At 41.9% G+C, this 17,752-nt stretch overlaps 1 protein-coding gene across 4 annotated transcripts in view; it reads left to right on the forward strand.

Annotated features, from left to right (window-relative positions):
• Positions 1-17,752, forward strand: part of LOC117353586 (NFX1-type zinc finger-containing protein 1-like) — a 299,791-nt gene that overhangs the window by 220,040 nt on the left and 61,999 nt on the right. For all 4 annotated transcript variants that reach the window (XM_033929706.1, XM_033929708.1, XM_033929705.1 and 1 more), the window contains one exon: positions 9,072-9,310. In XM_033929706.1, coding sequence (XP_033785597.1) covers positions 9,072-9,310 — 239 coding nt within the window. The remainder of the gene's footprint in view (positions 1-9,071; positions 9,311-17,752) is intronic.

Below are 17,752 nucleotides of genomic sequence, written 5' to 3' on the forward strand. Positions count from 1 at the left end.
ACCAATAGTATAAGGATACAGTCATATATATCAGGTACAGACTCAAAAAGAAAACGTACTGTATGATGATTTTAGCAGAGAAACCACATTCACACTATACCATCAAAAATAAATGGAAAAAGACAGAAAACTAATAATAGATACAAAAAGATATAAAAAGTAAACATGATGAACTACTAGTGGAAGCACAAAAAAATAATGATTTTGAAAATAAATTAGTTGATTCAACAAATAAAATGGAAAAATTATGAAGAGAATTAAGAACAAATAAATTAAAGAAATATCAAAGAGACGAGAAGGATTACCAATCAGGCTATGTATATAAATGGATGAGTGCCAATTATAGATCTAAGAATGTCAGATTTACAGCATCATGTGAATCTTCTGATAATATAAATAGTGAGGGGACATCCACATCTGAAGATCCGGATGGGGATGTGGCTCAAGGCAGACAAGCTATCTGGCAATCGCGGGGAGGCAGAAGATCCAGAGGAAGAGGTGGACACCGGGGGCGCTCCCGAGCACGATCTCAGAGGAAATGAAATCAACAGTAATTAATATATTGATGAGAGTTCTTACAACAGAAGAAATATCTTTATTATCACGAGGTTTAACTTTTGTTCCTTCCGTTTCACATAATACCTTTCAAGCTCGAATAGATTTAGAAAAGTTTCTATGCAGGCTAAACTTATGTGCCTTTTTCCATGATAATCCAAGTTCTACGAGAAACATATCTTGTGTTCAACCTAAATCTACTTGGAATCCCCCGGGTCCACCTAATCCCATAATTCAAACATTCAAGAACCTCATGATTCAGGAATTACAAGAAATAGATTCCAATACCAAACATCAACGGAATCTTACTAACATATCTGCTGAAGATAGAACTGCATTACGACAATTAAGTAATGATTCTAGAATAGTTATTCGGCGTGCCGATAAAGGAGGTGCAGTCGTTGTTTGGGGGTCAAGATTTATATATAGGAGAAGAGCTTCTGAATACAGAAATATATATGAAGTTAGCTTTAGATCCTTCGTTAGAGATTTTTGAACAGATAGCCCAAATATGTTCTGTAGCAGTTATCCAGGGTTTCTTGACTAAGAAGAATATGAATTTTTAACTCCTCAATTCTTTAAAATTCCTATATTTTATCTTCTCCCAAAGATGCATAAAAATGCTCAATGCCCCCCTAGCCGGCCGATTGTATCAGCATGTGAGTCTCTACTAGAAAGAATTAGTAAATATATAGATAAAAAGTTTCATTCTTTTTTGAAGATGATTAAGTCTTATATTCAAGATACCACTCACTTTTTAAGGAACCTCAGTGATTTAGAGTCAGATTCCTGCTAACTTCTTCCTTGTGACGTTTGATGTCTGCTCCCTCTATCCTAATATCCCTCAAGAAAAACCCTTCAAGTCCTGAAGATGCTTTGGGATTCTAGACCTGATCCTATCGATGTGCCCACCAAATTTTTACTTGAATTAAGTTCTATTGCTTTGAAAAATAATTATTTTATTTTCAATGAAGAATTTTTCAAACAACTTTCAGGCATAGCAATGGGGGCATCTTTTGCCCCTAGAGTAGCAAATTTATTTATGTCATGGTTTGAAGAAACTTATTTACATATTACCAGAATTTCAATTGGTATTGAAATGATGGTGTTTCATCAATGACATCTTTTTAATTTGGGGAGGCACTCTACAACAGCTTCTTGAATTTGATAGAGTTCTTAATTTATGTCACTCCTCCATTAAGTTTACCAAGTCTTACAGCACTACTCAAATCAGTTTTTTAGATGTCCTGATTCTGTGGAAAGATGGAGAATTAACAACCACCATTTACTGTAAAAACACTGACAGAAATACACTGCTGAGATTTGACAGTATGCACCTTGCACATTTGAAAACATGTATCCCATTTGCTCAATTTCTCAGATATCGTCGAATATGTAACTCTAAAGAAAATTTTCTTCAGGAAGCCAAAGTTTTGGAACAAAGATTAATAATGCATAATTATCCTCGGTCTATAGTTAAAAAAGCAAAAAACTGCACATTAAACAACCCCAGAGAAGCTCTTTTAGAATATAAACAACCTCAAGAAGAAAACAAACTGATCCCTTGTGTATTGAAACAAACACAAGCATCATATAAAATTATTAAAAAATACAAAAAACATTTGCCACTTCTCAGGCACTTCATGTTTTAAAAACAAAAAATTTATTTTTTCACAATCCAAAAATAAAAATTTAGAGATTTATTATGTCATATATTTAAAGAAAGGTTTGAGGAGCTAAGAGAAAATACTATACATGGTCATAGTTCCTGTGGGCATTGTTCTAATTGTAACATCATGGCTAATATCTCCAGTTTCATCAACACAATTCTAACTGTCAATCGCAAAATGTTATCTATGTGATTCAATGTCCTTGTGAGTTTCTCTATATAGGTCAAATGTCGAGAACTCTAACAATTAGATTGATAGAACATAAAAGTTGTTTAAACACCTGAAAAATGTCAGTTCCGATGATAACACATTGTATAGAACATCAACATAATTTTAATAACTTACGCTGTTGGGTGATTGAGAAACTCACCCCTTCATTGAGATGAGGAGATATTAGAAGACTACTTTAGCAAAAAGAACAGCAATGGATCAGTCGTCTTCAAACTTTGGATCCTTTAGGCTTAAATACGACCTTTGAGTGGCAGCCGTTCTGTTAAATTGATGGGGTTTGCTATTTTTGTCTTTTTTTCTTTTTTACCTGCTATGCAACTGTCAAGAGATTTACATCGAGTCAGGGATTCTGTCTGATGTTTCCTTCCTTATTTTTGATTCGAAAGACATATATACAGTATTTGTGTATTTATTTTTTATATTATTGGCTCCCATTATTTTTGAACTTTGGGGTAGCTTGTGAAGATATTTAAACATTTTTTTTCCTTGTTGGCAAGTGTCTAGCATATCACGCATCATGCTTGTGATGACGTCATGACGCCCAGCTCTTTTGAATGAGCTGGGCGCCTCTCAGTCCTGCGGCCATTTTGGATGAACGCATTTGGATACATTGATGTGGCAGTAAGAAGATTTTTTTCCCCTGATGTAGCCTAGATAAGGCGAAACAGAAGTGCTTTCTGTCGGGAAGAAGCTATTTGAAAGACTATATAAGAGACAACTGATCCCTTAAGAAAAGTAACCAAGATAAGTTTGTCATGCTTGTTCACACCATTTAATATGATCTGAAACTTTTTTGCTCCAGGCTGTAGTCATTGCAATTTATTTTTGGCAGATTTAACCTCTTGTTCTATTTTATAATAATGATGACAAAAATTGAACTTTGAAAAATGAAGCTTGAATGAATGAAAAATTGATAATATAAATGTACGGAGTTTTTTCAGACCAGTGATGATACAGATAGCTTAGAGTACTGTATAGTCCTGGCTGCCTGTGTATGAGGTCTCTTTTCTCCGTTCTTTTTGTATCTATTATTAGTTTTCTGTCTTTTTCCATTTATTTTTGATGGTATAGTGTGAATGTGGTTTCTCTGCTAAAATCATCATACAGACTGTCTCTTTAAATTGGTCTATGTGTTCCACAATTTTATTTTTTATAATTATTTCCATCAAGTGAGGCTTACCGGTCTTTAATTTCCTGGATCTCCCTGGAACCCTTTTTAAAAATTGGCCTAACTTTGTCCACCCTACAATCTTCAGGTACTATAGACGATTTTAGCGACATGTTACAGATCACTAATAGCAGGTCAGCAATTTCATGTTTGAGTTCTTTTAGTACCCTGGGATATATACCATCCGGTCCAGTTGATATCTTTGCTTGCAGTGGATCCTGGAAAGTATTCAACTTTGCTTAAAACCATGGATTGAGTTCCTAAATTAATGCCTTTTATAATGGATTCTCCCAATAATAGGGGTAATGCTTATCAAACACTATTCACTCAAAAGACTTATTTCTCATAAGAACATAAGAAGTTGTCTCCACTGGGTCAGACCAGAGGTCCATCGCACCCAGCAGTCCATTCCTGCGGCGGCCCATCAGGTCCATGACCTGTAAGGTGATCCTTGTCTAAACCCTTTAATCCCTCTATCCTTCTATCTATACCATTTCATAACCTATCTCTACCTCTATCTGTATCCCTCAATCTCCGTATCCTTCAGGAATTTATCCAATCCTTCTTTGAAACCTCGTAGTGTACTCTGTCCTATCACAACCTCCGGAAGCGCATTCCAGGTGTCCACCACCCTCTGAGTGAAAAAAGAATTTCCTAGCATTGGTTCTAAACCTGTCCCCTTTCAATTTCTCTGAGTGCCCCCTTGTTCTTGTGGTTCCCAATAGGCTGAAGAATCTGTCCCTTTCTACCTTCTCTATGCTTTTCATGATCTTGAAAGTCTATCATGTCTCCTCTAATTCTCCGCTTTTCCAGGGAGAAGAGCCCCAGCCTTTCTAACCTGTCTGCGTATGAAAAGTCTTCCATACCTTTTATCATTTTCGTCGCTCTTCTCTGGTATCGCCATGTCCTTCTTGAGGTACGGTGACCAATATTGGACACAGTACTCTAGATGCGGGCGCACCATCGTGCGATACAGCGGCATGATGACTTCCTTCGTCCTGGTTGTAATACCCTTCTTAATAATACCCAACATTCTGTTTGCTTTCTTTGAGGCTGCTGCACATTTTGCCGTTGGTTTCATTGTGGTATCCACCAGCACACCCAAGTCTTTTTCAAGGTTACTTTCCCCTAGCACTGATCCCCCCATTTTGTGACTGAACATCGGGTTCTTTTTCCCTGTATGCATGACCTTGCATTTCTCTATTTTAAAGTTCATTTGCCATTTATTTGCCCACTCTTCCAGTTTGTTTAGATCCTTTTGTAGGTCTTCACATTCTTCCGCGGTTCTAACCCTGCTACAGAGTTTGGTGTCATCCGCAAATTTTATAACTTCACACTTCGTCACCGTTTCTAGGTCATTTATAAATATATTGAACAGCAGCAGTCCGAGCACCGACCCCTGCGGAACACCGCTCGTGACCCTCCTCCAGTCCGAGTAGTGGCCCTTCACTCCAACCCTTTGCTTTCTGCCTGCCAACCATTGTTTAATCCATCTGTATACGTCCCCGTCCATCCCGTGGTTCCACAGCTTCCTAAGTAGCCGTTCATGGGGTACCTTGTCAAAGGCTTTCTGGAAGTCGAGATAAATGATGTCTATGGGTTCCCCTTTGTCCATCTGTCTGTTTATCCCTTCAAAGAAGTGCAGTAAGTTCGTTTGGCACGATCTTCCCTTGCAGAAGCCATGCTGGCTCGTTTTCAGTTGTCCATTTTTTTCTATGTGCTCACAGATGCTGTCTTTTATCAGTGCTTCTACCATCTTGCCTGGAACTGAGGTCAAGCTTACCGGCCTGTAGTTCCCCGGGTCACCCCTCGATCCCTTTTTAAAGATAGGTGTGATATTTGCTATTTTCCAGTCCTCCGGGATCTCCCCAGTTTTCAGAGATAGGTTACAAATTTGTCGGAGTGTTTCCACTATTTCGTTTCTTAGTTCTTTTAGTACCCTTGGGTGGATTCCGTCCGGGCCTGGTGATTTGTCACTTTTCAATCTATCTATCTGCTGGAGGACATATAAGCACATAAGCATTGCCTCCGCTGGGTCAGACCAGAAGTCCATCATGCCCAGCAGTCCGCACGTGCGGAGGCCCATCAGGTCCAGGACCTGTGTAGTAGTCCTCTATCCGTACTCTTCTATCCCCTTTTCTTCAGAAAGTTGCCCAATCCCTTCTTGAACCCCAATACTTTTCTAGAAACGCCTTCACCGGATCAAACTTTAGGCCCATCTATTCCGGCGACCCGCACACGCGGAGGCCAAGCCAGGTGCTCCCAGCTGGAGACCCTGATTACCCATATCCCTCAATGTGATTTGCAAGGAGGCGTGCATCCAACTCACGCTTGAAACCCAGAATGGTAGTCTCCGTCACCACCTCCTCTGGGAGAGCATTCCAAGCGTTCACCACTCGCTGTGTGAAATAGAATTTCCTGACATTTGTCCTGAGCCTGCTGCCCCTCAGCCTCAGTCCATGACTTTTTGTCTGTGTCACTTTTGACAATGTGAACAACGACGTATCTTGCTCAATTTTATCGAATCCATTCAGTATTTTAAAAGTCTCAATCATATCTCCTCGCAGTCTCCTCCTCCCGAGGGTGAACAGTCCCAGTCCTTCGAGTCGTTCTTTGTAGCTCAAATTTTCCATACCTTTTACTAGCTTCGTGGCTCACCTCTGCACCCTTTCCAGCAGGGTTATATCCTTTTTTAGGTATGGAGACCAGTGTTGGACACAGTATTCCAAGTGTGGTCTGACCATTGCTCAGTAAAGCGGCATTATAACGGCCGCCGATCTACTCGTGATCCCCTTCTTTATCATACCTAACATTCTGTTTGCTTTTTTTGCCACACATTGAGCCGACGGCTTCAGGTTCCTGTCTATCAGTACCCCCAGGTCCCTTTCTTGATCGGATTTGGCCAATGTTACACCTAACATTTTATATTCATGTTCCTTATTTTTCTTACCCAGGTGCATCACCTTGCATTTGTCTATGTTAAACCTCATTTGCCACTTTTCCGCCCATTCCTCCAGCTGGTTTAGATCCTTCTGGAGATCTTCACTTTCTTTTTGTGACCCAACTGCCCGACATAGTTTTGTATCATCTGCAAACTTGATTATAATACTTGTTGTTTCCTCTTTAAGGTCATGGCTTACCTCTATTTGCGACAGTTTTTCTTCTTGATCTCCAATTATGATCTCTTCGGGTTCTGGTACATTTGATGTGTCCTCGCTTGTGAAGACTGACGAGAAGAACTTGTTTAACCTATCGGCTACCTCTTTTTCCTCCTTTACCACTCCCTTTCTGTCTCCATCATCCAACGGTCCTACTTCCTCCCTCGCCGGTTGCTTCCCTTTAATGTATCTGAAGAACGTTTTGAAGTTTCTTGCTTCCCCAGCCAGCCTCTCTTCGTATTCTCTTTTTGCTTTCCTAACCATTCGGTGACATTCTTTTTGGTGTTTTTTGTGTTCCTTCCAGTTCTCCCCGGTTTGGTCCTTTTTCCATTTTCGGAACGATTTTTTCTTGTTACCTATCGCTTTCTTCACTTCATTTCTTATCCATACCGGGTCTTTTGTTTGATTTTTTTTTTTTTTTTTTTTTTGCACTCTTTCCTAAACCTGGGGATGTACAGGTTTTGTGCTTCTTGCACCGTGTCCTTGAATAGGGACCAGGCTTTCTCTACGGTCTCCATCCTTTTTGAGCTGTTTTTGAGTTTCTTTCTCACCATTGCTCTCATAGCATCATAGTTCTCTTTCTTGAAGTTGAGCGTTGTCGCTGTGGTTCTCTTCACTTTTGATGTTCCTACTTCTAGTTTGTACTTGATCATGTTGTGATCGCTGTTTCCTAGTGGTCCTACTACTTCCACTTCCTTTGCAGGTCCCCCTAGCCCGTTGAGAGGATTAGGTCGAGAGTGGCATCCCCTCGCGTTGGTTCCTTGACGAGCTGTTCCATGAAGCAGTCCCTCACAGCCTCTAGGAATTCTGTTTCCCTCGCGCAATTGGAGTTTCCAATACTTCATTCTATCCCGGGGTAGTTAAAATCCCCCATTACCATCACACTTCCGTTTTTGCATTCCCACCTCAATTCTGCTTCCAGTTCTTTATCGTTTACTTCTGTTTCTCATTAACAAATGTCTTAATGCTTTCATATATGATAAGCTGTAATAGTTTTATAAACTGTTTAACATTTCAGCCAGCTTTGTACACAGGGATTTTTTTTTTTTTTTCCTGGGGGAAAGGGAGAGAAACTCCTACCAGCTAACACATTTCTTCCCCAGTTGGAAGCATCAGGCTTCAACTGTTCCAGGGTTTGACAGAGCCTGCCCAAGGAAGAGTCCAGCCAGGACGGCCCCAGACCCAGGAACACTCACAAGGGAGCATTACAGTGTAATCTCCTATGTCCTGGTTTGTAGCTTAAGATCCTGCCAGGTATCTTTATTATCCATTCTTCTGCCCTCCCAGACTCATCTGTGGAGGTCTCATGCTCGCCTTTCTCATTTCTTATTCCCACATTGTTTCTCTTCTACTTAATTTGTACCAGGAATCTTTTCTGAATTTAAGAAAAAAAATATTTAAAGATCTGTTCACTAATAATTAAACTCCATCATCAGTGTTGGATATAGATGTTGACTGCATTTAAATTTCAGCTTAAATATTCAGCACCGACCGATACCCAGATACTAGCACTGAATGTTCAGGTATACTAATAGACTGACTGTTGGAAGTTATCTGGGAGAGGGTAGATGGGGTAGGCAGTGTTTGGGAGGGGGTGGATAGTGTCCCATTATCCTGGACAAGACTGATCAGACATATGTAACTGGGAAGGGATGCAGAACAGAGCATAAATAAAAAAGGAAACTGAATGAGGGAGACAAGATAGCTGTAAAGTTGGCAAGGTAAGATATGGAGTTAAGCTGCGCACTAGAGTATGACACTAGGACAAATTTGTGCCCGTTCCAGGAGGAACTTAATTTCCCTGTCCCATCCTCATGAGTTTTGTTGCTGTCGCTGTCCCTGCCCCATTCCTGTAAGCTCTGCCTTAACCACACAAGCCTTGAACACTTATGATTTTAAAGTGTTTGAGGCTTGTGCAGATGAGGATGGAGCTTGCATGAATGAGGCAGGGACAGGAAAAGAATTTGCGGGGACTGGACAGAAAAATGAGTTCCTTTGGGGACGGGAAAAATTTGTCCCCGTGTCATTCTCTACTGTGTACTATATATGTGATAAATAGTAGTAGTAGTAGTTGTTGTCTTTTTATTTATTTTGAACCTGTTGGAAATAGTTGTGAAATTGAGAACTTCTGACTTGAATTATTTTCAAAAGCAATAAAGAAGAATAAAAAAAAATGTTCTATATTGATTTTACAAATGATTTTATATAGTATTTTGTGAAAGCAATATTGTATGAGTAGCAGGATCAGTTCCTAATGCATATTTTGGTCTTTGTCTTTTCCTTTGGAAGGTATTCATGGTGATCCAAGCCTCCAGTTGGGTGAAGATTTAATTCATGTTGTTGAGGAGGCAGAACAGATTCAGTATGAGAGAATGATGGAATCTGATGATATCAGAAAGCAGATCAATGAGTCAAAATGCGCAGCAGCTCTTAAAAAGAAGCATATGCTTGCTTTTTTGATTGAGGAAGAAAATGAATACTATGAAGATACTGGTGTTACAATTGAAGGAGGTGAAGGTGCATGGGAGGTAAGTGCCAGTAAAATGTAGGCTCGGTGCTTACAATTGAAGGCCTGAGCTATGGTTTTAAATCTGAACTTCAGACGCTGTGATGGTTAAAAATCAGCTAGTTAGATTCCACAAGGCAACAAAAAATTATTTTGCAATCATCTGACAACACAGCACGTTTTTCTAAATCAGTTTTTCACACTGATTTCATATCTGTTATTAGGGGGGGTTTTTTCCAGTCACGTAAACTTTTAAAGTTATGACTAATGTTAGTTTATAGCGTTATAGCATATAGGGTTTTAAGAATTTCAGAATCAACTTAAAGAAATGTTACAGTATCTTCAGTCCAAAGTCAAATAAGCACACAGCATAGCATAATTATACTGGGCTGTGTCACTTAGCAACCAGTATTTCTTCAAAAATGCTTAGAGTATGATTTCTTTTTGTGAGTTGTGTTTTGAATTGTCATGGCACAACATCCAGCAGTAGTCGGCCATCATTCTCTCATTCCAGAAACCTTGGTAGCGAAGCTCCATTAACTGAATGTCCTGGTGAAAACGTTCTCCTTGCTTGTCACTCACCATACCAAGATTTTCTGAGAAAAAATCAAGATGTGAGTGCAAAAAGTGTATTTTTAATGCGACAGCCAAATTTCTGATATGAATCAAGGAGATTCTGAACTCCTTCCTTGTATGAAGGAGACTTATGGTTGCCCAGAAAGTTTTCCATTAACCACTTGAATGCCTCCCATGCTTCAAGCTCAGCTGCTGAGAGTGATTGCTTAAAATCTTCATCCTGCATAACGGACTTGATCCATGGGCCTTTAAATATTCCTTCCTTCAGTTTTGCAGTGCTGATTTTTGGAAATTTCTTAACAAGATATTGAAAACCTGGTGAATTTGCTTTACCCATGGCCTTTACCAGGTTCTTCATCAACCCCAGCTTGATACAAAGAGGTGGAAAAATATTTTATGAAGATCCACCAATGGCATAAATTTCACACTGCTTGTCCCTGGGTTATAGGTATCCCTCAGCTGCTAGACACACTTGACATAATGTTCAGATGTAGATCTGCTATCCCACAAGCACAGGAAACAGCAGTATTTAGTGAATCCTCCTTGCATTCCCATTAGCATGCCAATGATCTTCAGATCACCACAGATGTTCCACTGGTGTGTTTTATAACTGATTGTTTCTAGTAAAATCTTCATATTCTCATAAGACTCCTTTAGATGAGCAGAATGGGCAATTGGTATACTTGGTTTGGAATTTCCATTGTGCAGTAACACTGCCTTCAAGCTTCTCTGTGAAGAATCAACGAAAAGACGTCATTCATCTGGACAATGCACTTGTGACAAACTGTTGAAGAGCCCATTGATGTCATAACAATAGCACAATGAGCCATTTACAGTGAAGAATGTTGTTAATTTATGATTCCTTTTTCTGTAATGATTTATATTAGCACTTGTTTGGAAAAGTCCTCCGTAAAGAAGAATTTCCTAACATTACTGTTGTCTACCACAAATTACTGTTGTCAAATTATGCCCTCTGGTTTTACCATTTTCCTTTCTCTGGAATAGATTTTGTTCTACGTTAATACCTTTCAAGTATTTGAACATCTGAATCATATCTCTCCTGTCCCTTCTTTCTCTAGGGTATACATATTCAGGACTTCCAGTCTCTCCTCATATGTCTTCTGGCGCAAACCTCCTACCATATTTGTTGCCTTCCTCTGGACAGCTTCAAGTCTTCTTATATTCTTTGCCAGATACGGTCTCCAAAATTGAACATAATACTCCAAGTGGGGCCTCACCATTGACCTATACAGGAGCATCAACACCTTCTTTCTTCTATTGGTCATGCCTCTCTCTATAAAGCCTAGCATCCTTCTGGCAACAGCCATCTTGTCACACAGTTTTTATCTTTAGATCTTCAGACATTATCGCCCCAAGGTCCCTTTCCCCATCAGTACACATCAGCCTCTCACCTCCCAGCACATACGACTCCTTCCGATTTCTAATCCCCAAATGCATTACTCTGCACTTCTTTGCATTGAATTTTAGTTGCCAGATATTAGACCATTCCTCCTAACTTTTTTGCAGATCCTTTTTCATGTTTTCCACGCCATCCTCAGTGTCTACTCTTTTACAAATCTTGATATCATCCACAAAAAGGCAAACTTTTCCTTCTAACCCTTCGGCAATGTTGCTCACAAACATATTGACCAGGATCGGCCCCAGCACCAATCCCTGAGGGACTCCACTATTTGCCTTTCTCTCCTCTGAGCGAATTCCATTAACCATCACCCTCTAGTGTCTTTCCGTCAACCAGCTTCTAATCCTGTTCACTACTTTGGGCCCCAACTTCAACCCATCAAGTTTGTTCAAGAGCCTTCCATGAGGAACTGTGTCAAAGGCTTTACTGAAATCTAAGTAAATTACTTCTAGCATATGCCCTTAATCCAATTCTCTGGTCACCAAATCAAAAAATTCAATCAGATTTGTTTGTCACGATTTACCTTTAGTAAAACTGTGTTGCCTCTTGGAAGAAATGATTTCTATCACTATTATATTGCTTCATTAGCCAAATATGGAGCTTACTGGCTCAATAACTCCTCCACTCAAGATCTTCCCACTCAAGATCTTCCTGCCTGGTTTGAAATGGAATGTTTTTTATGTACGCCTTTACACATCTCCTGCTTACTAACGGTGTCAATACCAAGGCACTTGAAGAGATACTCTTTATTGAGTGCAACGCAGCATGCTCTTTATCTTATAGATACATTGACTGAAATCTCAATTAATGTTAGTCCACTCATGTCCCTTTGGAACAATCCCAAAATTCAAAATCACGACAAATCTCTATCATGGAAAAGGTGGCAGCGGGCAGGTATATGGTTTGTCCATCAATTGTCTACCCTCAACTCGTTAATTCCATTCGATATACTGTGCTTTACATACTCGCTGCCTCCTTCTGCTTATTCACAATGGCGTTCTCTCACTGGAGTGTTGTCTTCTATGCATATACGATTTGACTATATGACTTCCAAAAATACTATTTACCACTGGTCTTCTTTGTCTCTATTAAAAGGCAAGGCGATATCATCCTTCTATAGTATTTTAAGAGATCACTCCTTCACTTTTTCACCTCACTCTATGAAGCACTGGAATGCTATACTTACCACTCCGCTTTCTGACATTGATTGGGAGCTTTTCTGATCATCAACAAATCGCCCGCTTTTATCTTCTAGAGTATCACAATCAATGTACTTTCTTATGTGGCAGGCAATATGGACCCCACTTCACATGTGGAAAGCTAACTTAAAGCAAAACTCTGTTTGCTGGAACTGTTTAAAAGAGGAAGGAACTCTTGATCATATGTTATTTCATTGTACTCTAGTCCGTTCTTTTTGGACCTACGTCTGGAACACCATACAATCTATTACTAACTGCTCAGAAGAAATCTCTATGGACATTGTAATCCTTCGCTCTCAACACCCATGTTTTACACAATCAAATTGTCCATCTAAACTCATTGATACCATGTTGGTGACTGCTCTCATGCACATTCTAAAAAATTGGAAATCACCTTCGCTACTAAATTATACTTTTTGGTGGAACTCTCTGAGTATGTATCATAGATTTGAATCCTATGCATATGAGAAGAGAGTTACATTCCGAACCTGCATGAACTTGAAATATAACAAATCTCCATGGTCATTCTTAGATTCCTATGTACGCTCATCTTCTTAGACACTCCTGTTATCCTTTTCTTCTCTTCTCTTCTCTCTTTCATTTTTCTTTCCTTTTTCCTTTACTGCTCTCTCTCATCTTTATCTTACATATCCCTTACATGCATCTTCAATAATTGGAGCCTTTGCTCCTCTATAGCTAAACATAGATTTGTATACTCTATATACAGAAAGCTTTATTTTGTTTCTATGTACTTTAAATAATTCTTGTATCCTTTAAAATACTTAATAAAAATTATTGAACTAAAAAAAACAAAAAACAAAAAAAACTGTGTTGCCTCAGATCCTGTAACCTATTTGATTCTAGGAATTTCACTATCCTTTTTTTCAGCAACACTTCCATTATTTTTCCAATAACCGAATTGAGGCTTACCGGCCTGTAGTTTCCCACTTCATCTCTGTGACCACTTTTGTGAATAGGGACCACATCCGTTCTTCTCCAATCGCCAGGAACCACTCGATTTCTTGAACAAATCTTTTATAGGACCTGCCAGAACCTCTCTGAGCTCCCTCAATATCTTGGGATGGATCCCATCCGGTCTCATTGCTGTGTCCACCTTCAATTTTTCAAGTTGTTCATAAATAAGAACATAAGAAGTTGCCTCCGCTGAGTCAGACCAGAGGTCCATCTCGCCCAGTGGTCCACTCCCGCGGCGGCCCATCAGGCCTATTGCCTGAGCAGTGGTCCCTGACTATTTCTTTAACCTACCTCTACTCCTGTCCCTATAACCTACCTCTACTTCTATCTGTACCCCTCAATCCCTTTGTCCTCTAGGAACCTATCCAAACCTTCTTTGAAGCCCTGTAACGTGCTCCTGCCTATCACAGCCTCCGGAAGCGTGTTCCATGTATCCACCACCCTCTGGGTGAAAAAGAACTTCCTAGCGTTTGTCCTAAACCTGTCCCTTTCAATTTCTCCAAGTGCCGCCTTGTACTTGTGGTTCCCCATAATTTGAAAAATCTGTCCCTGCCTACTTTTTCTATGCCCTTCAGGATCTTGAAGGTTTCTATCATGTCTCCGCTTCTCCAGGGAGAACAGCCCCAGCTTTTTCAGTCTGTCAGTATATGAGAGGTTCTCCATACCCTTTATCAGTTTAGTTGCTCTTCTCTGGACTCCCTCAAGCACTGCCATGTCCTTCTCCAGGTAAGGCGACCAGTACTGGACACAGTACTCCAGATGCGGGCGTACCATTGCACGATACAGTGGCAGGATGACTTCCTTTGTCCTGGTCATGATACCCTTCTTAATGATACCCAACATTTTTTTTGCTTTCCTTGAGGCTGTGGCGTACTATGCCGACGCCTTCAGTGTTGTGACTACCATCACTCCCAGGTCTCTTTCAAGGTTACTTACCCCTAGCAGTGATCCCCCCATTTTGTAAGTGAACATCGGATTTTTTTTCCCTACATGCATAACCTTGCATTTCCCTATGTTGAAGCTCATTTGCCACTTTCTGGCCCACTCTTCCAGTGTCGTCAGATCCAGTGTCGTCAAATACTTTCTTCTGTGAATGGCATGGTATCTACTTCATTCTAGTGTGTAACTTTGGTAAAACATCCAAATTCCGGTTTTTGAAACCGTATTTTTGGAAGTCTTGCAAGGTATTCTATCCACTATGGGGTTCACAATTAAAAAAAAAAGTCTAAAAAGTGGCCTAAATGGCTACTTGGACGATCAAAAAGCCTGATCGTCCAAGTACCCATAATCAAAGCTGGTTTTAGAAGTATCTAAAAACAGCTTAGGCCTTTCCCTTGCCTCTAAACGCACAGAGAGAAAAGAGGCATTTTTAGAGGAGGGGAAAGGTTGGGCGGTGGGCGGGAGGTGGGCTGACCTAGACCTAGGTGTGCAACAGGTATAACCAAAACTTTAGGCAGGTTGGCTAGTCGGCACTTATACGTTTTGACTTAGACCAAGTCAAAACAGGTATAAGTGCCGAAAAGGGGCCGCTGAGCTGATCATGGCTGCTGCGATCAGCTCAGCGGCCCCAGCAACCTGCCTACCCCCTACTGCAAGGTTCGCGGCAGGAGAGATGGCTCATCTCTCTAGCCAGCGATGGTGATCGCCCACCCCCCTCTGTACCCGCGGCACATCGGGGTGAGCATCGCGGCAGGGCATCTTCCCTGCCGGCGATCCTCACTCTGAAGTGCCACGGTTCGGAGGGGGGTGGGCGATTACCATCGCTGGTAGGAGAGATGAGCCATCTCTCCTGCCACAATCCACCCTTCATTCCCCTCCCCCCCCCTGACGACGACATCGGGCCAGGAGAGAGCCCAAGCCCTCCTGGCCCGGCGATTACGATCGGGGCAAGAGGGAGCCCAAGCCCTCCTGCCCCGCGACACCCCCTCCCCCGATTACGTTCGGAGCAGGAGGGAGTCCAAGCCCTCTGGTCTCTCGCCCCCTACAAGATCAGGCAGGAGGGAGCCCAACCCCTCCTGCCCAGGCAGACTCCCTACCCCCCATCCCCACTACAATACTTCCGAGGCACTGACTTCGAACGCATGGGAGATTTCGTCCACCGAACACTGCAGAACCAAGCTAAGACCGATGATGTGGAAGCTATGTGGTCATCCCTGAAATCTACCATACATGAAGCGACAAGCGGAGAAACAACAAACCCCAATGGTATTCCACAGAAATCTCGCACCTCGTCAAGGAGAAGAAAAAAGCATTTATTTCCTACAAACGAACGGAGACTAGGGAAGCTAAACTAGAACATAGGGCGAGATCTGAAGCGGTCAAAACGGCAGTCAGGGAGGCCAAACTTCGAGTGGAATAGACTCTGGCAAAGAACATGAAAAAAGGGGACAAATCCTTCTTCAGATATATTAGTGATAGGAAAAAGAACACAGACGGGATAGTACGCCTTAGAAAACCAGATGGGAACTGCACAGAATCAGATTCCGATAAAGCAGAACTACTGAATGAATACTTCTGCTCGGTCTTCACCTGCGAGGCACCGGGGCACGGTCCGCAGTTGCAGGCAAGGCCCAGCGTGGAAGACCCGTTTCAGAATTTCAAGTTCACACCTGGCGACGTCTACTATGAACTGGCAAGACTCAAGGTGAACAAAGCCAGGGTGCTCAGTGAGCTGTGTGATGTCCTGGCAGAACCGCTATCAGGACTCTTCAATCTCTCCCTAAGTTCGGGGAGAGTCCCCATAGACTGGAAAACAGCTAACATCGTTCCACTGCACAAAAAGGGTTGCAGGGCAGAGGCTGCAAACTACAGACCGGTGAGTCTCACATCAATAGTATGCAAACTCATGGAAACACTAATCAAACGTAAATTAGACGCAATCTTGGATGAGGAGAATCTACGGGATCCCAGTCAACACGGATTCACCAAGGGTAGGTCCTGCCAATCCAATCTCATCAGTTTCTTTGACTAGGTAACAAAACAGCTAGACTTGGGAGAATCCATGGACGTCGTATACCTAGACTTCAGCAAAGCTTTCGATAGTGTCCCGCATCGCAGGCTGCTGAGCAAGATGAAATCAATGGGGCTGGGAGAAACACTAACTACATGGGTCAATGACTGGCTGAGTGGCAGACTTCAGAGGGTGGTAGTTAACGGTACCCTCTCTAAAACATCAGAGGTGACCAGTGGAGTACCGCAGGGCTCAGTCTTGGGCCCGCTCCTTTTCAACATATTCATAGGGGACCTAACTCAGGGGCTTCAAGGTAAGATAACGTTATTCGCTGACAACGCCAAACTATGCAATATAGTGAGAGACGGCAATTCACCTGATAGTATGACACAGGACCTACATTTGTTGAAGCTTTGGTTCTCGACCTGGCAGCTGGGCTTCAACGCTAAGAAATGCAAGATCATGCACCTCAGCAGCAGAAATCCGAGCAGAACTTACACCTTGAATGGTGAGACCTTAGCTAGAACTTCAACAGAACGAGGCTTGGGAGTGATCATCAGCGCAGACATGAAAACTGCTGATCATGTGGAGAAGGCTTCATCTAAGGCAAGACAGTTGTTAGGTTGCATCCGCAGGAGTTTCGTCAGCCGGAAGTCTGAAGTCATAATGCCATAATACAGAACCATGGTGAGACTTCATTTGGAATACTGTGTGCAATTCTGGAGGTCACACTACCGAAAAGATGTGCTGAGTCGGTGCAACGGATGGCCACCAGGATGGTCTCGGGACTCAAGGATCTATTGTATGAGGAAAGGCTGAAAAATTTGCGGCTGTACTCACTCAAGGAACGTAGGGAGAGAGGAGACATGATCGAAATGTTTAAGTATATTACCGGCCGTATCGAGATGGAAGAAGAGATTCTCTTTCTCAAAGGACCCTCAGCCACAAGAGAGCATCTGCTCAAACTCAGGGGCGGGAAATTTCATGGCGACACCAGGAAATATTTCTTCACCGAGAGAGTGGTTGATCCTTGGAACGAGCTCCCGGTGCAGGTGATCGAGGCAAACAGCGTGTAAGAATTTAAGAGCAAATGGGATGCCCATGTGGGATCCCTTAGAGGGTTAAGCCAAGGGAACCTGTCACCAGGAATGGGATCCCTAGGATAGTAGACTTGGGGGTGGGTCAGTAGAGTGGGCAGACCTGATGGGCTATGGCCCTTATCTGCCGTCATCTTCTATGTTTCTATGTTTCTAATACGGGCAGGAGGGATCCCTGCCCTCGACACAAACCCCCCAATGACCGCCCCCCCAAACCCCCGATCGCCCCCCCCCCCCCCCCGCCGAC

Source organism: Geotrypetes seraphini, chromosome 2 (assembly GCF_902459505.1).
Source record: "Geotrypetes seraphini chromosome 2, aGeoSer1.1, whole genome shotgun sequence".
Taxonomy (NCBI): domain Eukaryota; kingdom Metazoa; phylum Chordata; class Amphibia; order Gymnophiona; family Dermophiidae; genus Geotrypetes; species Geotrypetes seraphini.